Genomic DNA, 24,734 nt, shown 5'->3' with positions numbered 1-24,734 from the left:
TAAATGCCCCAAGCAATGTATGATAATATAAAGAATGGTTTCATGACTGAATCACAGCTCTAAGGTGCGAAGTGGTTTTATCAGTACAGAGCGGTGCCCTTTGGTTCCCTGTAAAGTGTCTATTTAGATTTTGTTCTCACTTGGTGTGTTTGCTACTTCAGAAATGATTGGGAGGTTGATGGGACCTCAGCACAGTTTCAGGGGTCCAGAACCTGCCTGAGCACTCCTTGGCACTGTGTCAATGTCATGGGCTCTTTTTTATGGTTGCAATTTTGCTTGTTCCAGATTCCACTGGAATCATTTCTGGTCTGAATTGACTTGTTATATTAGAGAACCCGTCTCATCACTCCATAAATTATGTGGTAGTTCTGGGTTTCCATTCCAAAATCACCAGAAGTGATTCTGATTTCCCAGCCTGCTGAGTGGCCTCTTGGGGACTCCCTGAATGTTCACGCGGACATCTAGGGCACAGGGACCCTGCCGGGGCCTGCACAGCAGGACACTCCGCTGCGGAGCCGCTGACCCGTTCCAGCGCTGAGGAGCTCTGGTGTGGAGAATGACAACAGTCTGGAAACGTAGTTCTGTTCTTCTCTCCCATGTCTAAGTGAAAATGGGAGGAGACATTTTTAGTGTGAGCAGCGGTCACTTGATCATTGTGACTAAAACCGGCTGTTCTATGCTTCCTTTCAAATAATAGAGTCCTGTGACTTCCAGCTTTCTGTGGGCCAAAGGGCACCTCAGGGAAGAATGGAAATCAGGAGGGAGAGGCCTGTTGTGGCTCACAGTGAGCCCTCCTCTCCGGACAAGGCAGAGGGCAGGTCTGTGCCCAGGGTCGCAGCGCCGCTTCCGCGGGACCTTATGCTTCTGAAAGCTGTCCCTGAGCTGGCACCTGGCTTATTGACAATAAAGCTTTACTGTTCTTTTTTAAAAAAAATACTTCTCAACCTACTTGCTTTTCTTTTCTTTCTCTGTCTGTTCTGTCCAGAACCAAACTGTCTTACTAACTGCCCCCTGGGGACTCTAGCCCTGCCTGCCTCACGCCGTAAGTGCTTTCGTCCTTCCTTCCGAACTTTCTGGAGAGGGCATTGGTGTCACTCAGGGTTGGCCTCTGGCACTCAGAAACCAGGCGGAACCATCCCAGGTAGATCTCTGCAGAGGCAGCTGTCCCTGTTGGTCCTGGGTCCGTCTTCGGGGACAGACCGACGGCCTGAACAATCCCTTTTGCCGACTTTGCTCGGTGCAAAGACAAGCTCGCGGGTAGGAGAAATCCTGCTGAGATGTCTGCTCTCCTGTGCAGTTTGCAGCAAGTGTGCTTTCAGAGGGGTAGAGACTGGCCAGAAAGGGGACTATCTGTGGCACAGCTCTGGCCTGTGGGGATCTCTGAGCCAAGCGTTTCCCAGACAGCCCAGACCTGCTACGGGTGTCTGGTGCACGTGTCACTACCATACGCTGTGTCAGGTGTGACCCTAATACAGTTGGGGCTCCTTTCCCCCCAACAACCTCACTAGAAGGAATAAGAGCAAATACATCTTGTCCTTCCAAGTGGTCACCATAGTTGACCTAGTAAGTGCTCAATACATATTTGTTGATTGAATAAACAGAAGTCATTCCTGCTTCAAAAAATATTCTCAGAATTGACCCAGAGCCCAAATTGAGGCACATAAGAAAATAGGAGCCTTCTTTTTAATCAAGGACATAATTACCCATCTAGCTCATTCACTGATCTCAACTTGAAGCGCTTAGCACCCAGTACACTGTCTCTCTAAGACTAGAGATGCTCCAAGGACCGAAGCCCACATACCCACGGCCATGGCCCCTCAGGAAAGGACAGCACGGTTGCGGTGTGTGCTGGTGTGGCCACACGACGTCCCTTCCAGAGGAGTCCCCAAACAGGTGCTAGTGCAGAAGTGGCACAGAACTAACGGAAGCCCATTCTCACCTGGTATCAGCCAGGCGGGAACACACTTGCACACAACATAAACAACACACACTCATACACAACACAAGCACACACGGACTCTTACAATACCAGGAGCAGTGACATCAAAAGACAGAACAGTAGAAGATTTCCCAAACCGTGCCCTGAGCTGAGGTGAGGTAAGGACACAACTGTCCCCTGCTTAGTTCACATTTTAGCTTTTCAGGACTGACGAGGTTTTCCCAGGCAAGGTATCTTTGGTTGCCATGGTTCCGCTAGCACACATGCCTTGCTGATTGGGCCTCCCTGTTACTATATAAAGTGCCAACCACAGAAGAGGCAGGGGACGTTCAGCAGCAGTCTCCAGTGTTCATGCTCCTCTCCGCTGACCCCCAGAGAAGCAACTCCCTCACTTTGTCGCTCTCTTGTCCTGCCTTCCATCTCCTTCCTTGTCACCTTGTTCGTCATATTGTCCTTCAACACAGCTGATAACTATGCCCTACGTTGCTCCCCTGCTTGGCTGACAAAACATTCCTCATTCTGATCTTTGCAATTGCTTGTCACTTGTCTTTAAATACTCAGACTTACTTCCTGACGGCTCAGAAGGTGTCTGCTCTGTGTCATCCTTCATTGCAGTGGTATACCACCTCAGCTTCTTGTTGTCTGAGCATCATTTGGGCAGATGGGTCCCACCTTGTAGAACAACTCATTGTTTCCTCATGCCACAGCTTTTCACATTTCTCTGTGCCAGCAAATTCCAAGTGTGGGCGCCATGTTCCTGTCGTGGAGACTAAGGTCCTTGAGAAGAATTATTCCAGGTGGTGTGCCCCATGCTGGAGGCTATCTTAGATGGTGTGGGGCCTGCAACATGAAAGCATAAGCACATTCTGCGTCTACGTTTTAAAATGCTGCTGCCAGGAAGAGTTGTTAAAGAAAACCAGACCTAAATTAAAATTTCTGCCAGCAGCATTTTTTCATGTTGTGAGAGTTTGTTTTACCCACTGCCAGTCAATTTGGAAAAAACAGTAGCAGAGTTTGTTTTAAGGTGAGTCTCATTTCTAATACAGCTGGATGAAATCATGGGCCCTCAACAGACCAAGGCATAGGGAGGCTGTCCTCTTAGGACTGTCATTGTCGCTAAATAGATCATTCAGGAGGGCCAAAATGATGGGATAAAACTGGGTCAGAACATGACCACGTGGCCTGTGTAGACCATATGTGGCCTGTGGCTTTCCCACGTCCTATATGCTACAGCCCAATTCCCACGGTGCTCTGTAAATACACCCATCTCATGACTTCGCCATTTTTCATCCTAATTTGATATCTTCCAATTACTGTCATCATTGATCATTTATGTTGAATTCTTTACTTACCATTTTAACTTATTCTTCATGAGAAAAATATAAATTAGCATTCAGTAGTTGCCCCTGGTCTATTACATTAACTTGAGTCTGTCGAGAAGTGTGTTTGGGGGAAATCACCCCCTGGAGGGATTGTCAGTCTGAGTAACCCTGTCTTTCTCTTTCTGGCTTTGAAGGAACTACCTTGTTCCGCACTAGCTCCGTCCCTAGAACCCTGCTTCTCCAGGCCCGAGAGACCAGCAAACCGTCGCCCTCCATCCCGGTGGGCCCCACATTCCCCCACTGCCTCATTGGCTCAGTCACTCGGAGACCCGGCCTCCTGGGAGGAGCTTGGCGATGAGGAGCCGCCGGGGGAGAAGCTGCACCAGTGACGTGATGCGGGTGTGCATGGATTGTCACCGAATAACTCACTGTAATCTGCATAACCACACCATCATCATCAACCAAACTCTGCCCAAAGGAGAGATCTATTTTTCCCAAGGTCAAAGAATGTTTTACAAAACACAGCTGCTGAATGTTCAACCTGTGAACCTGAGATGTTTCTAGAATGAAACAGTAAATGTGCCTGTAATAACTTAATTTTTTTCATAGCTCAGAAAACTATTTTTGTCTTCATCTTTTTTACACACAATATATTAAAAAGGTAAATAAGATATAAATAAATTTAAAAAATAAAAGTTTTAAAGGTGTACATTTTAAGAGATTCTGAACACCCTCTTTCTCAATACTGACTGCCTCTCTGTTAAATTTGCACTGTTATATTTTGGTTTGGTTTATTTCCACGTTGAATTAGAGTGTTTTAAGTTAATTTTATTTTGTCAGTGTTCTGGGTTTTTAAGAAAACTTCAGACTGTCTGATTCAGTGAACTTTTTGTAGTGAAAAAGTCAGGAAGCCAATAGACAAGACAGATACCCTATATACTGGAGGGGACACCTATCAGCACTTTGGAAAAAGTACAGAGTCCTCAGCTGGGCTTACCAAATTCTTTGTATAATCCACATATTGTACTCGACCTGCACGTCTTTGGGTTTGACGCACTGGGGTGCATGTACATACTGCTGTGGTCTCACCATCACCCAAGTGTGAGTCGTCTGTCCCATCGTGACACATTGTAAATTCCCTCGTACTGTACTTTTGTTGTCTTCTTGCATCGGTGATACAATAGCAATGGCATTTTTAAATTATTATTAAAAGATTAACTGGCAATATGCAGTGTTTACTCAAAATTCTCTGTGTAAGAAAAAATACTACAAAACGTCATGAGGATACCAAATTGAAACAGAGGACGGTGCCCCGAGCCTGCGTGAGCCGATGATGGAGCAGAAGTAAAGCCTTTCCGAGAGCAGCCTGCTCGCACCGCCTGTGCCACACGCCCTCCAGCTTTCCTACGCTCAAGAGGAGGTGGCTGTCACCAGGGGCCTCGGGAGAGGGAGCTCGTGTGAAAGGCACCAGCTGCTGACATATCTAACAGAGATGCGCTGCATGCGTGGTGACATAGCTTGCTGTACCGTGAGAGCGCCCTGAGACAGATAAAAAGGTGACTTCACTCTTATTGAAAAAGCCAAAGCAGGTGAGTGTGGAGGTGTGAAGAAACTGACCATCCACAGACCAGAATGTGCCCAGCTCCGTCCCGCTCCCTCCTCGGGAAAGCAGGAGTGGCCGGCAGCTCCAGAACAGACACCCCCCCCCCCCCCCAGAGACGTGTTCGATGGACTAGGAGTCCATAAAGGACTATTTTAGGCCAGATCTTATGGCTTTAATGTTTCATTAACTCAACATTTTCTTATATAGACAGGCTAATAGAGTAGGTTCTATCCCAAGCATTATCACAGTTCTATCTTTAAATATTTTCCCAAAGAAATGGGAAGCACCAATTATTGACAAGGACGTAGAGACATTGGTTGGAACCCTGGCACACTGTTGGTGGGGATGTAGAATGATGCAGCTGTTCTGGAAAACAGTATGATGATTCCTTAAAAAGTTAAACAGAATTTCATATGATCCAGCAATTCTACTTCTGGGTTATAGACCCATAAGAATTAAAATCTGGGACTTGAATATATATTTGTACATCCATGTTCACAGCAGCATTATTTACAATAGACGGTGATCACCCCCAGTGTCCACTGATGGATGAATGGATTAGTAAAATGTGGTCTACACATACAGTAGAATATTATTCCGCCTTAGGAAGGAGATTCTCACATATACTACAACATGGGTGAACCTTGAGAACATTATGCTAAGTGAAATAAGCCAGTCATAAAAATAGCAAATATTGTAAGATTCTACTTATATAGGGTGAAGCAAAAACAGGTGTACAGTTCATATGGAAAATAATACAATAATAAATAGTGTAAGAATAAACTGTGTTTTGAGTACTCAACTGTAAACCTATTTTTGCCCTACTATATGGGACCTAGAGTAGTCAAATTCATAAACTACAAAAGTAAATTGTTAGCATGAGTTGGGGAGAGGGAAGAATGGAAGTTAGTGTTCAGTAGGGACAGATTTCTGTTTAGGATGATGAGAAAGTTTGGGAAATGGATAGTGGTGATGGTTGCACAACAAAATAAATGTACTTTATGCCACTAAACTCCACACTTAAAATGATTAAATGGTAAACATTATATTTTACCATCACAATAACAATGTCTTAATGCAAAAAAATATTCCACTTAATCGCCCTAGACATAGCTGCAAACAAACTATCAACAAGCTGACAATTTTTTGTGTGCCTACCCTGTGCCCAGGGGAGATACTGGAAGATACAATAACATCCTTTCAGCTGGAAGCAACCAGCCAGCAGCATGAAGGAAAGTTGTTGGTGCCCATAACTGAAAAAGCTTTGCCAACAAGGGCAGTTACAACCCAGAGCCTCAAACAAAGCCATCAGGACTCTGCACTGTCTCCTGGCTCCGTTCTCCTCTGTGTGGCTTTGTTCTCAGACAAGCATCCCAGGAGTTGGCATTGATGGTCCCCAGTGGCTCCTATCAGTGTAGCCACTCCTAGAAAAAGGGGGTCTCTTCCCAGTAGCTCCCACAGAAGCCCCGGGACTGATGAGTCTCCTGGGTCTGCTTTAATTCACACGTTTGCCCTGAGCCCAGTACTGACAGGTTAGCCTAGCAAAGGAAAACCAGGAAACCATTAGAATGGAGGGGAAAGGGTGCATGGAAGAGAGTGAGAGCTGCTTACAACTGTGGGGCACCCTAGAATTGTAAGGAGAGGTTCTGGTCATCAGAGAGAACTTGCTGTCTAATTGGAGGAGATGGAATTCCCAGGCACAAAAAACAAAATGAAAAAAAAAAAAAAAATAGTGTGTAAATCCTAAGTTAAAGGGCTTGTGTTGGACCTCACAGGAAGAGCAAGATTTAAATGTGAAGGCAGGAGTGGACGTGAAGGTGGACGACCAAACCCGAGCAGTGCAGAGCCCAGCAGAAGGTCCTGTGCTGTGGACGGGAGCAGCCAGCTACCTTGGTAAGCAGCCCATCAGGGCGCTTCTCCCTGTGCCTCAGGGAGGTCCCACCATTTTGGAAGATCCCAGGTCTTCCCTGGGAGGAGGCAGTGGGAGCAGCTAGGGCCCAGCAACCCGAGCCCACCAGCGCACCTGGCACCATCCGATCAGTGGACACTCTGTGTCAACACAGATCAGTGCACAGTAGTGGAGCTCCCAAAATGCTGGTCTGGAAGCCGCAGACAGCCTGGAGCCCAGCACCATCCCCCATACTAGCAACCAGATCAGAGTCTAGATATACCCTCAGCAACAGAGGCTGGGGAGCAGACATCCATCCCCAGGCAACAGAAGCACAGACAAGCAGCTCAGACCCATCCCCACAAACTACAGCAGAAGCTGAGCAGTAGTTGAGCCCCACGGGCCAGCAGCACTCCCCAGATGCCAGCAGCAGGACCTGGGGCTCCACAGAGGCCTGTGCAGTCCAGTAGCTCACAAGACCAGTGGGAATCTGGAGCCTGAGAGAGACTGGTGCAATCCAGCTGCCCACCCTCTGGAACTGTGGGGTGCAGGGGCACCAGAGACTCCTGTGCTACCCAGCAGGGACTGTGCAATCTGGTGACCCATGGGACTTGTGGGGGTACAAGACCCAACAGGAACTGTGCCACCCAGTTACAAGCAGGACCTGCGAGGTGCTGAAGCACCAGAGAGGCCTGTGCGAACCAGCAGCCCATAACATAGGCATAGAGCCGGGTCCCCAAAGGGACTGAGTGATCCAGTTACCCGCGGGAACTGCAGGGTGCAGGGGCACCAGGAAGGCCTGTGAGACCCAGCTATGCACAAGATAGGCTTAGAGGATGTGAAAATGGAGGTGGAATGAATAGAAGCTACGCAGAAGATCTCCCAGGACCAAATGGGAATTACAACAGAAAAAAAGCAACAGAAAAGCAACAGGACAAGACCATACAACCAGGGACACTGGTAGGATCTGCAGAGGCACGAGGGGGTGGCGGGCTGGGAGCCCACGGACAGCAGCAGTCTTAGCTGTGAGCAGTGCCCTTGGGGAATAAAGACCAAGCCTGCTGCACAGCCCAGAGAGCAAGGACAGAGAGATTAAATAGCCACAGACACTCACCTGGAGGCTACGGCAGAGGGAGGACAGACTGGGCTGGAACTCTGTGGAGACACCCGAGATTTGGAGGGCACTCAGAGTTTTGGCTCAGTTGCGGCCACAAAGGACAGTGGCCAGTGTGCTCCTTCCCAGAGCTGTGGGGAAAAGCAGCAGCCCCACCCCTCAGAGATTCAGCCTTTCCCAGGTGAGGCAAAGAAATAAAAATGGAGGCTCATTAACAGACAGGATGTATCCCACTCTCTGGAAATCTTCTTATGCAGAACAGCAGGGCTACATTCCAAGGCACTGAGTAACTGAGACTACTAGCCACCAGGAAAAAGGTAGAGGATAACTGAACCTTTCCTAGGCTTGCAAATCTACCCAGGAAAGTAAGACTTGACAGTGGTGTCTAATGTGGGCCCACCCAGGCTCATCCAAACCCAGTAGAGGGAGCCACAAACAGTACAACACCAACAACCACAGGGAAAATTTGGCAGGCTCCAAAACCCACTGAGATAGCAAAAATAGTGAAACAAAGAAACAATTCCAAAATGAAAGAACAAGAGAACTGTATCGAAGATGAGTTAAATGAAATGCAGTTAAGCAAATTATCAGAGGTAGAGTTCAGAGACATGATCTTGAGGAAACTCAATAGCATGAGTAAGGGCATAAGCACCATGAGTAAAGATATAGAAACACTGAAAACCAACGAAGTGGAAATGAAGAATGACATAGCAGAAATTAAGAACACATTGGAAGGACTAACCAGCAGAGTAGAGTAGGCTGAGGACTGGATCAGTGAATTAGAAGACAGGGTAGAAAAAACCAACCAATCAGAAAACAAACAGGAAAAAACGATTAAAAAACAGAAAGGCAGCTTAAGAGAACTGTGGGACAACTGGAAATGTAATAACACTTGCATCATAGGAGTCCCCAAAGAGGAAGAAAATGGGCAAGGGTTAGAGAATATATTTGAAGAAATAGTGACAGAAAATTTTACTAACTTGGTGAAGGAAAAAGGCATTCAACTCCAAGAAGCACAGAGAGCCTGAAGTAAGATATATAGTAATTAAAATGCTAAAAATTAAAGACACAGAATCCTAAAGGCAGCAAGGGATAAGCAACAGGTTACCTACAAAGGAAACCCCATAAGGCTCTCAGCTGACTTCTCAACAGAAACAATACAGGCCAGAAGGGAATGGCATGCAGTAATCAAGGTCATGAAAAACAAGGATCTGAATCCAAGGCTACTCTATCCAGCAAGGCTATCATTCAAAATAGAAGGTCAAATAAAGAACTTTCCAGACAAAAAAAGGCTAAGGGAATATATTAACACAAAACCAGCACTGCAAGATATGCTAAAAGGACTGCTGTAATTAGTAGAAGAAATAGGAAGAAAAGTAGAACCACACTAAACAAAAATGGCAATAAATAAATACATATCAATTATCACCTTAAATGTGAATGCTTTGAATGCTCCAATAAAAAGACACAGAGTAGCTGACTGGATAAAAAAGCATGACTCACATATATGTTGCTTACAAGAAACCCACCTCACAACAAAAGACTCACATAGGTAGAAAGTGAAGGAATGGAAAAAAAAATCTTTCAAGCAAACAGAAATTTAAAAAAAAACAAAACCCTGGGGTAGCAATACTCATATATGATAAAGTAGATTTCAAAATGAAGGCCATAACTGGAGACAAAGAAGGACACTACATAATATTGAAAGGATCTATCCAACAGGAAGATATAACCTTGATAATCATATATGCACCCAATTTAGGAGCACCAACATATACTAAAAAATCTTTTGGAGGACTTCAAAGAAGAAATGGACAACAAAACAATCATAGCAGGGGACTTCAACACCCCGCTGACAACACTGGATAGATCATCTAGACAAAAAATGACAATAAACACAGACTCTAAATGAAGCACTAGATCAAATGGATTTAATAGATATCTACAGAGAAGTATACCCCACAACGGCAAAATCCACATTCTTCTCAAGTGCACATGGGACACTCTCAAAGATAGACCATATGTTAGGGCACATACTAAGTCTCTACAACTTCAAGAAGAATGAAATTATATCAAAAATCTTCTCAGATCACAATGGCATGAAACTAGAAAACAATTACAACAAGAACATGCAAAGACATTTGAAAACATGAAGGCTAAATAGCATGTTATTAAACAATGATCAGTTACCATGGAGATCAAGGAAGAAATTAAAAACTTTCTGGAAACCAATGAAAATTAACACACAACAACACAAAATCTATGGGATGCAGCAAAAGCAGTTCTGAGAGGGAAGTTCATAGCACTACAGACCTACCTCAGGAAGCAAGAAAAATTTCTAATAGACTATCTAACCTCACAACTTAAAGAACTAGAAAGCAAACAAAAAGAAAACCCCAGAGCAAGTAGAAGGAAGGAAATAGTAAAGATCAGAGCAGAAATAAATGACATAGAGACCAAAAAAACAATTCAAAGAATCAATGAAACACAGAGCTGGTTCTTTGAAAAGATAAACAAGATTGATGCACCCTTAGCTAGACTCACCAAGAAACAAAGAGAGAGAACCCAAATGCACAAAATCAGAAATGAAAGAGGAGAAGTAACAACTGACACCACAGAAATACAAAATATCGTTAACAGCTACTATGAACAATTATATGGCAACAAATTTGACAATCTAAGCAAAATGGACAAATTTCTAGAAACACAGTCTCCCAAAACTGGACCGGGAAGAGATAGAAAACTTGAACAGACCAATAACAACTAAGGAAATTGAAGATGTAATCAAGACTCTCCCAGCAAACAAAAGCCCAGGCCCAGATGACTTCACGGGGGAGTTTTACCAAACATTCAAAAAAGAACTAACACCCATTCTCCTCAAACTGTTTCAAAAAATTCAAGAAGGAAGACTTCCAAACTCATTTTATGAGGCCAGCATAATTCTAATTCCAAAACCAGAAAAGGACACTACAAAGAAAGAAAACTACAGGCCAATATCCCTGATGAACATAGACGCCAAAATCCTGAAAAAAATATTAGCAAATCGGATCCAGCAATACATAAAAAAAATTATACACTATGTCCAAGTGGGATTCATCCCAGGGATGAAAGGCTGGGACAATATTAGCAAATCAATAAATGTGATACACCACATAAACAAAATGAAAGCTAAAAATCAAATGATCATATCAATAGATACTGAAACAGTATTTGACAAAGTCCAGCATCCATTTATGATAAAAACACTCAGCAATGTGGGAATAGAGGTATCATATATCGACATAATAAAGGCCATATATGAAAGATCTACAGCCAACATCATACTCAATGGGCAAAAATTAAAAGCATTTCCCTTAAGAACAGGAACAAGACAAGGATGCCCACTTTCACCACTCTTATTTAACATAGTACTGAAAGTCTTAGCCACAGCAATCAGACAGGAAGAAAAAATAAAAGGGATCCAAATGGGAAAGGAGGAAGTGAAATTGTCATTATTCGCAGATGACATAATACTATATGTAGAAAACCCCAAAGACTCCAAAAATTTACTAGACTTAATAAATGAATTTGGCAAAGTAGCAGGATACAAAATTAATGTCAAGAAATCAATGGCATTCTTATACACTAATGATGAACTCACAGAAAGGAAAACTGAAAAAACAATCTCATTTACCATCACAGCAAAAAAAATTAAGATACCTAGGAATAAACTTAACCAAAGAAGTAAAGGACCTATTTGTAGAAAACTACAGGTCATTGAAAAAATAAATAGAGGAAGATATAAAAAAGTGGAAGTAAATACCTCGTTCATGGATTGGAAGAATTAACATCATTACAATGTCCGTATTACCCAAAACAATCTATAGATTCAATGCAATCCCCATCAATATACCAATGACATACTTCACAGAACTAGAAGAAATACTTCAAAAGTTTATATGGAACCAAAAACGACCTCAAATAGCCACACCAATCTTGAAAAAGAACAAACTCAGAGGGATCACATTACCAAATTTCAGGTTATACTACAAAGCCACTGTAATCAAAACAGCCTGGTACTGGCACAAGGACAGACATACAGACCAGTGGAACAAAAAAAGAGAACCCAGAAATGGACCCAAGACAATATGCTCAATATTTGACAAAGGTGGCAAGAGCATACAGTGGAGTAAAGACAGCCTCTTTAATAAATGGTGTTGGGAAAATTGGACAGCTACATGAAAAAAAAAAAAAATTGAACATCAACTTACACCATATATGAAAATAAACTCGAAATGGAAAAAAGACTTAAATGTGACTCGTGAATGAATAAAAATCCTAGAAGAAAATGTAGGCAACAAAATTTCAGACATCATACGCAGCAGAATTTTCACTAATACATTACCTAAGGCAACAGAAACAAAGGAGAAAATGAACACATGGGACTACATCAAACTCAAAAGCTTCTGCACAGCAAAAGATACAATCTTCAAAATGGAAAGGCAACCCACTTTATGAGAGAGCATAATTGCCAATGATATATCAGATAAAGGGTTAATTTCTAATATGCATAGAGAGCTCATACAACTCCACAAAAGGAAGACAAAGAACCCAATTAAAAAATGGGCAGAGGAACTAAATAGACATCTCTCCAAAAATAACCTACAAATGGCCAAGAGACATATGAAGAAATGCTCCGGAGGAAAAATGGCGGCGGAGTGAACGGAAGCTACACAGACCGTCTCCCAGAACCAAACTGGAATTACAACTATAACACAGACAAATCGACGGGAAAAAGCAACAGGAAAGCAGCTTGGAGGACCATATAACGAGGGACACTGACTCCATCCCGGTAGGCTTGCGAAGGGGCGAGACAGGGCTGGGAGCCCAGGTCGGCAGCTCGGCAGCAGCCTTAGCTGGGAGCAGCGCCCTCGGGTCACACTCCCAGGCGGCTCCACAGCGCAGAGCTGGGACAGAGGCTGAAACTGCCACAGCCACTCACCTTGGGTTCCGGCAGAGGGAGGGCAGACTGGACTGGAACTGTGTGGGGACACTCGGGATCTGGAGGGCGCTCAGAGCTTTGGCGGAGTGCAGCCACTCAGGACTGTGGCCACATTGCTCCTTCCCAGGGCTCTGAGAGAGGCAGCAGCCCCTCCCTCGGAGATCCAACCCCACCCTGTGGGCCATTGAAGTGCTAATTGAGGCTCACTAACAACCAGCATCTGCCCCACCCTCGTGAAAGTCCCTTGTGCTAAGCACCTGAGGGAGCTTTTCAATTAACTGACAACCCAAAACTCATCAAGTAACCTAGACTGATAGCCTCCAGGCAAAAAGCTAGAGGATAACAATACCTTTCCTGGGCTGGCAACTTTAACGAGGAAAATAAGACTTGACAGTGGTGTTCAATGTGGGTCCTCCCTCGCTCATCTAAACACAGGAGAGGGGGGGACTTCCGGTCAAGATGGCGACGTAGGGAAACGCAGTATCGCGTCCTCCCACAACCACATCCAAGTTACAACAAAACTACAGAACAACCATCATCCAAAACCGCCTGAAATCAAGCTGAATGGAAGTCCTACAACTATGGAATTAAAAAAAAAAAAAAAAAAGCAGCTACATCCAGACCGGTAGGAGGGGCGGCAGTGCGAGGGGTGGTAGCGGCAGCGCGGTGGCACGACGGGCTGGTCCCACACCCACGTGTGGCGGATAAAAATCAGGAGGCTCCCGCGGCTGGAAAGGTCCTTCCTGAGGACTGAGGGGTCCCCGTCCCACACCAGGTGCCCCACTCAGGGTTCCAGTGCCAGGAAGAGAAGTCCCCATAACTTCTGGCTGGAAAAACCAGCGGAAACTGAGGCTCAGGGAAGCTGACCTGGCTGGAGCCACAGGCAGCTCCCTAAAGGGCCCGCGCCCGGACTTATCGGACTCTCCCTCTGAGCTCGGAGGGGAGGCAGCTCAAGGGGCACCAGAGACACACAGGGAAGAACTGAGCTGTTTGGCACTGGAACGAGGGCTGGAGAGGGGGCTTCCTCGGGGACAAACGTGCTGTAAGAGGCCTTTGTTCCTTTGGTGAGCCCTTCCCTGGGGCGGCAGACAGTCGCCATATCTGGGACTCCAGCAACCTGGCTCACACTGGTAGCCCCGCCCTGCTGACTCCCTGAGGCCCCACCCCACCCAACTTTCAGGCCCACCCAAGGTGTTGCCACTTGCTTAACCATAGGATTGGCCGGTCTTGGATCCTGCTTCAGGTTTTTCCTAAATTCTTTCAAACGAGCAGCATCGGGTCTCAGCAAGCCCCATACCTTTCCTTAAGTAATACACTAAAACAAACACAGGGAGGCAGCCAAAATGAGGATACAAAGAAACAGGGTCCAAATGAAAGAATAGAATAAAACCCCAATAAAAGAACTAAGCGAAATGGAGATAAGCAACCTAACAGATACTGAGTTCAAAATACTACTTATAAGGATGCTCAATGAACTCAGTGAGGGCCTCAAGAGCATAAAAAAGGACAAGTCAGAAATGATCGCTGCACAGTTAGAAACGAAGGAGGCTTTAACTGAAATAAAGAATAATTTACATAGCTTCAATAATAGAGTACGTAAATCCAAGGAGCAAACCATCGATTTGGAATATAAGGAAGCAAAAAATGCCCATTCAGAACAGCAAAAAGAAAAAAGAATCCAAAAAAATGAGGAAAGTGTAAGGAGCCTCTGGGACAACTTCAAGCGTGCCAACATTCGCATATTGGGGGTGCCGGAAGGAGAAGAGAGAGAACAAAAAATAGAAAACCTGTTTGAAAGAATAATGGCAGAAAACTTTCCTAACTTGGTGAAGGAAACAGACATACAAATCCAGGAAGCACAGAGAGTCCCAAACAAGATGAACCCCAAGAGCCCTACTCCAAGACACATCATCATCAAAATGCAAAAGGTTCAAGACAAAGAGAGAATCTTAAAAGCATCAAGAGAAAGGCAGCTAGTTACCTACAAGGGAGTTCCCATTAGGCTGTCAGCTGATTTCTCAAAAGAAACTTTGCAGGCCAGAAGGGAGTGGCAAGAAATATTCACAGTGATGAAAACCAAGAACCTACAACCAAAATTACTCTATCCTGCAAATCTGTCATTTAGAATCGATGAACATATAAAAACTTTCCCAGACAAGAAAAAGTTAAAGGAGTTCATCACTACCAAACCGTTATTATATGAAATGATGAAAGGTCTTTTTAAAGAAAAAGATAAAATGTATGAACAAACAAAATGGCAATGAATACATATCTATCAACAATGGAATCTACAAACAAAATGAACAGGAAGAACAGGAACATTCTCATAGATACAGAGAACATTTTGTTGGTTGCCAGTTGGGAAGAGGGGTGGGGGAATGGGTGAAAATGGTGAAGGGATTAAGAAGCACAAATTCATTGCTAGATTGACAAACCTCAAAGGGAAAGGGGTTGGGGAGGTGGGAAGAAATAAACCAAAGAACTTATATGCATAACCAATGGACACGGACAAGAGTTTGGGAAAAGGTGGGAGGGGGGCGGGAGTGGGGAGGAGGGGGTCAATGGGGGAAAAATGTGGAACATCTGTAATATATTTTACATCCAACAATAAAGATGTGGAAAAATAAAAACTAAAAATAAAAAATAAACACAGGAGAGGGAGCCACAAACAGCAGGACACCAACACCCACAGGGAAAACTTGACAGGCTCCAAAGCCCACAGTGATAGCCAAAATGGTGAAACACAGAAACAGAAGCCAAATGAAAGAGCAAGAGACCTCCACCGAAGATGAGATCAACGTGGAGCAATTAGGCATGTTAACAGAGCTAGAATTCAGAGCCATGATCTTGAGGAAGCTAAACAGCATGAGTAAGGACATAGAGACACTGAAAATAAGCCAATTGGAAATTAAAAACCAACAAGAAGAGATAAAAAATGATATATCAGAAATGAAAAACACATTGGAAGGTTTAAAAAGCAGAGTAGAGGAAGTTGAGGACCAGATCAGTGAATTAGAAGACAGGGTAGAAAAAATCAACCAAACAGAAAAACAAAAGGAAAAAACTATTAAAAAACAGGAAGACAGCTTAAGAGAACTATGGGACAACTGGAAACGTAATAATATTCGCATGATAGGAGTCCCCGAAGAAGAGGAAAATGAGCAAGGGATAGAGAATATATTCAAAAAAATAGTGAGAGAAAACTTCCCTAATTTGGTGAAGGAAGAAAGCATTCAAGTTCAAGAGGCACAGAGAGTCCCAAGTAAGAAGAATCCAAACAGGCCCACCCCAAGACACATAGTAATTAAAATGCCACAAATTAAGACAAAGAGAGAATGCTAAAAGCAGCAAGAGATAAGCAACAGGTTACCTACAAAGGGAACCCCATAAGGCTCTCAGCTGACTTCTCTCAAGAAACACTACAGGCCAGAAGAGAATGGCATGAAGTAATCAAAGTCATGAAAAACAAGAATCTGAATCCAAGACTACTCTACCCAGCAAGGCTATCATTCAAAATAGAAGATCAAGTAAAGAGCTTCCCAGACAAAAAAAAAGGCTAAGGGAATACATTAGCACCAAACCAGCACTGCAAGAAATGTTAAAAGGACTGCTGTAATTAGCAGGAGAAATGGGAAGAAAAATAGAACCACACTAAACAAAAATGGCAATAAATAAGTACATATCAATAATCACCTTAAACGTAAATGGATTGAATGCTCCCATAAAAAGACACAGAGTAGTTGATTGGATAAGAAAGCATGACTCATCTATATGTTGTTTACAAGAGACCCACCTCTCAACAAACGGCCTCACATAGGTTGAAAGTGAAGGGATAGAAAAAAATTTTCCAAGCAAATGGAAAGCAAAAAAAAGCTGGGGTAGCAATTCTCATATCTGATAAAATAGATTTCAAAATGAAGACCATAACTAGAGACAAAGACGGCCACTACATAATATTGAAACGATCTATCCAATAGGAAGATATAACCTTGATAAACATATATGCACCCAATATAGGAGGACCAAAATATATTAAAAATCTTCTGGAGGACTTCCAAGGAGAAATCAACAACAATACAATCATAGCAGGGGACTTTAACACCCCATTGACAGCACTGGATAGATCCTCTAGGCAAAAAATTAGCAAGGAAACAGAGACTCTAAATGAAGCACTAGACCAAATGGATTTAATAGATATCTACAGAGAATTACACCCCAAAACTACAGAATACACATTCTTCTCAAGTGCACATGGGACATTCTCAAAGATAGACCACATGATAGGACACAAACTAAATCTCTACAAGTTCAAGAAGATTGAAATCATATCAAGCATCTTCTCAGATCACAATGGCATGAAACTAGAAATCAATTGCAACAAGAACATGCAAAGACATTTCAACACATGGAGGCTAAATAGCATGTTATTAAACAATGAATGGGTCACCAAGGAGATCAAGGAAGAAATTAAAAACTTCTTCGAAACCAATAAAAATGAACACACAACAACACAAAATCTATGGGATGCAGCAAAAGCAGTTCTGAGAGGGAAGTTCATAGCACTACAGGCCTACCTCAAAAAAACAAGAAAAATTTCTAATTGACTGTCTAACCTCACAACTTAAAGAATTAGAAAGCAAACAAAAAGAAAACCCCAGAGCAAGTAGAAGGAAGGAAATAGTAAAGATCAGAGCAGAAATAAATGACATAGAGACCAAAAAAACAATTCAAAGGATCAATGAAACAAAGAGCTGGTTTTTCGAAAAGATAAACAAGATTGATGGACCCTTAGCTAGACTCACCAAGAAACAAAGAGAGAGAACCCAAATACACAAAATCAGAAATGAAAGAGGAGAAGTAACAACCAACACCACGGAAATACAAAAGATCATTAACAACTACTATGAACAACTATATGGCAACAAATTTGACAATCTAAGCAAAATGGACAAATTTCTAGAAACACACAGTCTCCCAAAACTATTCCCGGAAGAGATAGAAAACTTGAACAGACCAAGAACAACTAAGGAAATTGAAGAGGTAATCAAGACTCTCCCAGCAAACAAAAGCCCAGGCCCAGATGGCTTCACGGGGTAGTTTTACCGAACATTCAATAAAGAACTAACACTCATTCTCCTCAAACTATTTCAAAAAATTCAAGAAGAAGGAAGACTTCCAAACCGGTTCTATGAGGCCAGCATAATTCTAATTCCAAAACCAGAAAAAGACACTACGAAGAAAGAAAACTACAGGCCAATATCCCTGATGAACATAGACACCAAAATCCTGAACAAAATATTAGCAAATCGGATCCAGAAATACATCAAAAAAATTATTCACCATGACCAAGTGAGATTCATTCCAGGGATGCAAGGTTGGTACAATATTCGCAAATCAATAAATGTGATACACCACATAAACAAAATGAAGAATAAAAACCACATGATCATATCAATAGATGCTGAAAAAGCATTCGACAAAATCCAGCATCCATTTCTGATAAAAACGCTCAGCAGTGTGGGAATAGAGGGATCACATCTCGACATAATAAAGGCCATATATGAAAGACCTACAGCCAACATCATACTAAATGGAGAGAAACTAAAAACATTTCCATTAAGAACAGGAACAAGACAGGGATGTCCACATTCGCCACTCTTATTTAACATTGTACTGGAAGTCTTAGCCACAGCAATCAGACATGAAGAAAAAATAAAAGGGATCCAAATTGGAAAGGAGGAAGTGAAACTGTCATTATTTGCAGATGACATGATACTATACATAGAAAACCCTAAAGACTCCATCAAAAATCTACTAGACTTAATAAATGAATTTGGCAAAGTAGCAGGATACAAAATTAACGTCAAGAAATCGACGGCATTCTTGTACACCAATGATGAACTCGCAAAAAGAGAAACTGAAAAAACAATCCCATTTACCATCGCGCCAAAAAAATCACGATACCTAGGAATAAACTTAACCAAAGAAGTAAGGGACCTATTTGCAGAAAACTACAGGTCATTGAAAAAAGAAATAGAGGAAGATATAAAAAAGTGGAAGCACATACCCTGTTCATGGATTGGAAGAATTAACATCATTAAAATGTCCATACTACCCAAAGCAATCTATAGATTCAATGCAATCCCCATCAAAATGCCAACGACATATTTCATAGAACTAGAACAAATACTTCAAAAGTTCATATCGAACCAAAAAAGACCTCGAATAGCCACAGCAATCTTGAAAAAAAGGAACAAAGTAGGTGGGATCACAATACCAGATATCAGGTTATACTACAAAGTGACTGTAACCAAAACATCCTGGTACTGGCCCAAGAACAAGCATATAGACCAGTGGAACAGAACTGAAAACCCAGAAATTGACCCAAGGCAATACGCTCAATTAATATTTGACAAAGGTGGCAAGAGCATACAGTGCAGTAAAGACAGCCTCTTTAATAAATGGTGTTGGGAAAATTGGACAGCTACATGCAAAAAAATGAAACTAGACCATCAATTTACACCATACACAAAAATAAACTCGAAATGGATAAAAGACTTAAATGTGACCTGTGAATCCATAAAAATTCTAGAAGAAAATGTAGGCAACAAAATTTCGGACATCATACGGAGCAGAATTTTCACTGATACATTACCTAAGGCAACAGAAATAAAGGAGAAAATGAACACATGGGACTACATCAAACTAAAAAGCTTCTGCACAGCAAAAGAAACAATTATCAAAATGGAAAGGCAACCCACTGTATGGGAGAACATCATTGCCAATGAAGTATCAGATAAGGGGTTAATTTCCAATATATATAGAGTGCTCCTACAACTCAACAAAAGGAAGACAAAGAACCCAATTAAAAAATGGGCAGAGGAGCTGAATAGACACCTCTCCAAACAGGACATACAAATGGCCAAAAGACATATGAAGAAATGCTCAACATCACTAATCATCAGAGAGATGCAAATTAAAACAACAATGAGGTATCACCTCACACCTGTCAGAATGGCCACCATCAACAAATCATCAAACAACAAGTGTTGGCGAGGGTGTGGAGAAAAGGGGACTCTAATACACTGCTGGTGGGAATGCAGACTGGTGCAGCCGCTATGGAAAACAATATGGTGCAACCTCAAAAAATTAAAAATTGAACTTCCATTCGACCCAGTGATCCCACTGCTGGGAATATACCCTAAGAAGCCTGAAACACCAATCAGGAAGAATATATGTACCCCCATGTTCATAGCAGCTCTATTTACAATAGCTAAGATCTGGAAACAGCCCAAGTGTCCACCAGTAGACGAATGGATAAAAAAGCAGTGGTACATATACACAATGGAGTACTATGCAGCAGTAAGAAAGAAAGATCTCTCATCCTTTGAGACGACATGGAGGGACCTGGAAAGTATTATCCTAAGTGAAAGAAGCCAAGCAGAAAAAGACAAATACCACATGATCTCACTTATATACGGAGTATAATGAACATAACAGTCTGAGGAATACAGTAGACCCAGACACACGGAAGAAGGGCACAGACTGACATCCCTCAGAAGAGGAGGTGGGGGTGTGGGGGGGTGGGAAGAGATAAACCACAGAACTTATATGCATGTATGCATGACCAATGGACATGGACAACTAAGCCGGGGACGGGGCGGAGGTGGGGTGGCGTGGTGGGTGCCAATGGGGTAAAAAGGTAAAATATCTGTAACAAAAAAATAAATAAAAAATTTCATAAAAAAAAAAAAGAAATGCTCACCATCACTAATCATCAGAGAGATGCAAATTAAAACATCAATGAGGTATCACCTCACACCTGTCAGAATGACTGCCATCAACAAATCATCAAACAACAAGTGTTGGCGAGGGTGTGGAGAAAATGGGACTCTAGTGCATTGCCGGTGGGAATGCAGACTGGTGCAGCCACTATGGAGAACAATATGGTGTTAGCTCAAAAAATTAAAAATTGAACTTCCATTTGACCCAGTTAGTTCACTTCTAGGAATATACCCTAAGAAGCCTGAAACACCAATCAGAAAGAATATATGTACCCCCATGTTCATAGGAGCATTATTTATAATAGCTAAGATCTGGAAACAGCCCAAATGTCCATCAGTAGATGAATGGATAAAAAAGCAGTGGTACATATACACAATGGAGTACTATGCAGCTGTAAGAAAGAAAGATCTCTTATCCTTTGAGACGACATAGAGGGACCTGGAAAGCATTATTCTAAGTGAAACAAGTGGAACAGAGAAAGACATGTATCATATGATCTCCTTTATTTGTGGTATATAATGAACATAATAGTCTGAGTAATGGGGTAGTCCCAGAGATGTGGAAGTGGGGTACAGACTGACAATCCCCAGAAGAGGGGTGGGGGAGGAGAGATAAACCACAGAACTTATATGCATGTATGCATGAACAATGGACATGGACAACAAAGCTGGGGACAAGGCGGGGAGGGAGAGGGTAGAGGGGAATCAGTGGGAGAAAAAGGAGAACCATCTGTAACAAAAATAAATAAATTAATTAATTAAAAAAAGTTTAAGGTGTATTTTCTCATGAAAAATAAATAAATAAATAAATAAATAAATAAATAAATAAATAAATAAATGTGAAGGCAGGAGAGGTGGTTCAGTGGGAGAAGAGGAGGAGCAGAACTGTGAGGAGGTGGGATAAGAACATCTGCCCAGGCAGGGTGGTGGTGCCTGGCCTGGGAGCAGGTCCTGCAGCGAGCAAAGTCATGTGATGTCAGTGCCTTCAAAGCCAGTTTGGAACTTCTCCAGCCACCCAATTTTCTAATAGTCGGGCATTGTATTCTTGAGTCTATTTGTTGTGGAACCAGTCCAACTTTTGCAAAGGCAAAATGGTAAAATGAAATCACTTTCTATTCCCCTGTCCAAATGAGTGCTGGGCAGCTCAGTGGGTGATACAGGGCTCTGAAGGCGAGCAGCTGCGTAGGAATGGTCGACAGGAAGTGTTTGTTTTTGTCTCCAGGAGCCAGTGTTAATGTGCCATTTGCTTTTATGTCCTAAAGAGACAGGAGCAGATTCAGCAAACACCGCTAACAGCGCTTGCGCGCAGAGCTTGCCCTGCCCTTTGGGTCACGGCCAGCTCCCGCAGCCCAGAGACATTTCTCACCAAACTGCAGTCCATCTGGGCAGCAGCAGACACATTCCGCTCTCCTTTTTTCTCCTTATGAGAAAGTTAAGGTTTTCAATATCATGTGTCTTTTTTAAAATATGTATATCATAATTCTAATTTTTATTTAGTACATTTGCGTTTCACCCTTTTTTATTAAGCTTGTCAGAGTTATGTGTATTTATTTTGTTCAAAAAGTAATAAAGAAGTACAACTATCATTTTCTATTTTCTAATTCACTGATTTTTTTAAATGGTGGTAAAATACACATAAATTTTACCATTTTAACCATTTAAAGTATACAATTCAGTGGCATTTAGTACATTCACAATGTTGTGCTTAGTCCCAGAACATGTTCATCACCCTAAAAGGAAATATGCATTAAGCCCCTTCCCTGGCAGTCACTTCACCCAGCCCCTGGCACCCACGGATTTGTTTTTCTATCTCTATGGGCCTGTCTTTGCAGGATATTTCATATAAGCGGAATCACCCAAAATGTGGTCTTTGGGGCTTCTTTCACTGGGCGTAATGCTTTTGAGTTTCACCCACAGTGTAGCACGTTTCAATACGTTATTCCTTTTGTAGTTGAATAATATTACATTTTGTGGATAGACTTCATTTTGTTCACTTGTCAGTTGATGTAAATACATTTATTGGTTACCTTAAACAACCTTGAGTATTCCCCAAAAGGAAGCAATTCACAATGAATAACCAGGACACTCATCAACCAATTTACATAACTGAGGCACTCTGGCATCTTTAACTCTTAAACATAGTTGTTTCAAGAGGCCACCAGTACATATGATACTTATGCTTTCCTTTGATTTGCATTTAGTTCTTTCAGCATTATTCCTTGAATGGAATGTGCACTGGAAACCAGTACAGCAAGAGATCTAGCCAAGTCATAAGTTGTCTGTGTGAATGAATTTAATGACACTGGGTCTTTAATATACTCTGGGTCACTCAGATCAGGGTGCCACTAAGAGTGGAAAAATCTGAATTTGAATCCCGGTTTTGCAAACTTGGACCATTCTTTAAGACTCTTTTTTTTTACTTATTTATTTATTATAAATTATTTTTAATCCTCACCCGAGGATATTTTTCTGTTTATCTTCAGATAGAGTGGGAGGGAGAGAAAGGGAGAACAAAAGAAACATCGACGTGAGAGGGACACATCGACTGGTTGCCTCCCACGTGACCCCAACTAGGGCCGAGGATGAACCGCAACCAAGGTACATGCCCTTGGCTGGAACTGAACCTGAGACTCAATGGTCTGCCAGCTGATGCTCTACCGCTGAGCCAAACCAGCCAGGGCTTTAAGACTCATTTTAAAAATAGCAACAATAATATCCACTTTCCAGGCTTATAAAAATTAAGGCTTACTGTGCACCTTCAGTGTGCAAGATACTATGCTAGGAGTTGTAAACACCAGAGATGAACAGACAATAGAAAAACTCTCAACTTTCCCAGAGCTTACATTCTAGTGTTAAAATACAAAATGCAACATGATAAATTTGAATATTTAATTGGCTTAATGGAATCATGAATTGGGCAGCATCCCATCTAGCAGATAGAAGGAGTTCAAAAGGGCTATACAAAATGGAAGGTTTTTAAAGACAGAAAGGGGGCAGAAAAAGGAAATCATTAGCAGGAAATGCATTGTTTCAGTCAAACTCCCCTCCTAAGGGGAATGGAAGGGGCCTGTAGAAGATTACCTCACTGGTGTTGACCAGGTAATTCCTGGTTTACTGGTTAAAGGTTACATTTCTGGGAGAAGCTGAGGCTGCACTTAGGCTAGGTATTAAGTTTTGGTTTGTTGAGATGGACTTAGCGCAACTGACTCCATTTAGGGCCTGTTGTTTCTTTTAACTCAAGTGATGAGAAACATGCAGTAAGTAACGTGACAAAAATGTAACATGCACCTCTCACAGACATCGGAGAGATGTTACTGGACAGCCCCCTGAATCAGAGGGAGCAGGCTGTCCCCAACCTTGATCCTTGCCTTCTCATTTATATAAGAGACTCTACATAATATTTGTGTTGTGTTCAGTGAGTTTATTAAAACATTAATGCAAGTGAATTTATTAAAACATAAAAGCATGCACATTTATTAATAATACAAAGCAAGCAAACCTGTACATCTAGTTTATGAAACACAGATGGGCTCTCAGCTAATCTGAAGAACAGGTAGAGTGGGTGGTTTCTGCCTTATATACCCTTCTGTTTATACATTTTCTAGCCCTGGCTGGTTTGGCTTAGTGGTTAGAGTATCGGCCCAGGGACCAAGGAGTCACAGGTTCAATTCTGGTCAAGGGCATGTACCTCAGTTGCAATTCTATCCCTGGCCCTGGTTGGGGTTTTGCAGGAGGCAACCAATTGATGTGTCTTTCTCACATCAATGACTCTCTCTCTCTCTCCCCCTTCCTCCCTCCCTCCCTCCCTCCTACACTTTCTGAAAATCAATGGAAAAATATCCTCGGGTGAGGATTTTTTAAAAAGTTCCTTTGCTAGATATCCTTTTAGATTAATTCTAAAAGTCTCCCCTTTTCTTTATTATGGCCTTCTCACAATTTATGGGAGGTACCTGGCAATTAAATCCCAACTCTTGGCTTTTTTGGTTTATACTCTTCTTTTCTCCTCCCTGCTGCCCTAACAACTTCCGGATGATTTGCGCTAAGTGGTCTCTGATTCCTCCTCCACCTCCCCTCTTCCTTTCCCCTTCCTCTCAGCACTATTC

The 24,734-nt window shown here is 42.4% G+C and overlaps 1 protein-coding gene across 1 annotated transcript in view; it reads left to right on the top strand.

Moving 5' to 3' along the window:
• MTCL1 (microtubule crosslinking factor 1) overlaps nucleotides 1-3,869 on the top strand; it is a 152,363-nt gene extending 148,494 nt beyond the window's left edge. Inside the window, exon 14 of the mRNA XM_036244612.1 lies at nucleotides 3,456-3,869. Within this exon, the coding sequence (XP_036100505.1) occupies nucleotides 3,456-3,650 (195 nt within the window). The 3' untranslated portion in view covers nucleotides 3,651-3,869. The remainder of the gene's footprint in view (nucleotides 1-3,455) is intronic.
• The last annotated feature ends 20,865 nt before the right edge of the window (nucleotides 3,870-24,734 follow it).

The sequence above is a fragment of the Molossus molossus genome, unplaced genomic scaffold (genome assembly GCF_014108415.1).
Source record: "Molossus molossus isolate mMolMol1 unplaced genomic scaffold, mMolMol1.p scaffold_m16_p_6, whole genome shotgun sequence".
Classification (NCBI taxonomy): domain Eukaryota; kingdom Metazoa; phylum Chordata; class Mammalia; order Chiroptera; family Molossidae; genus Molossus; species Molossus molossus.
Note: the sequence above shows the minus strand (reverse complement) of the source record. Positions and strands in the feature narration are given on the sequence as shown.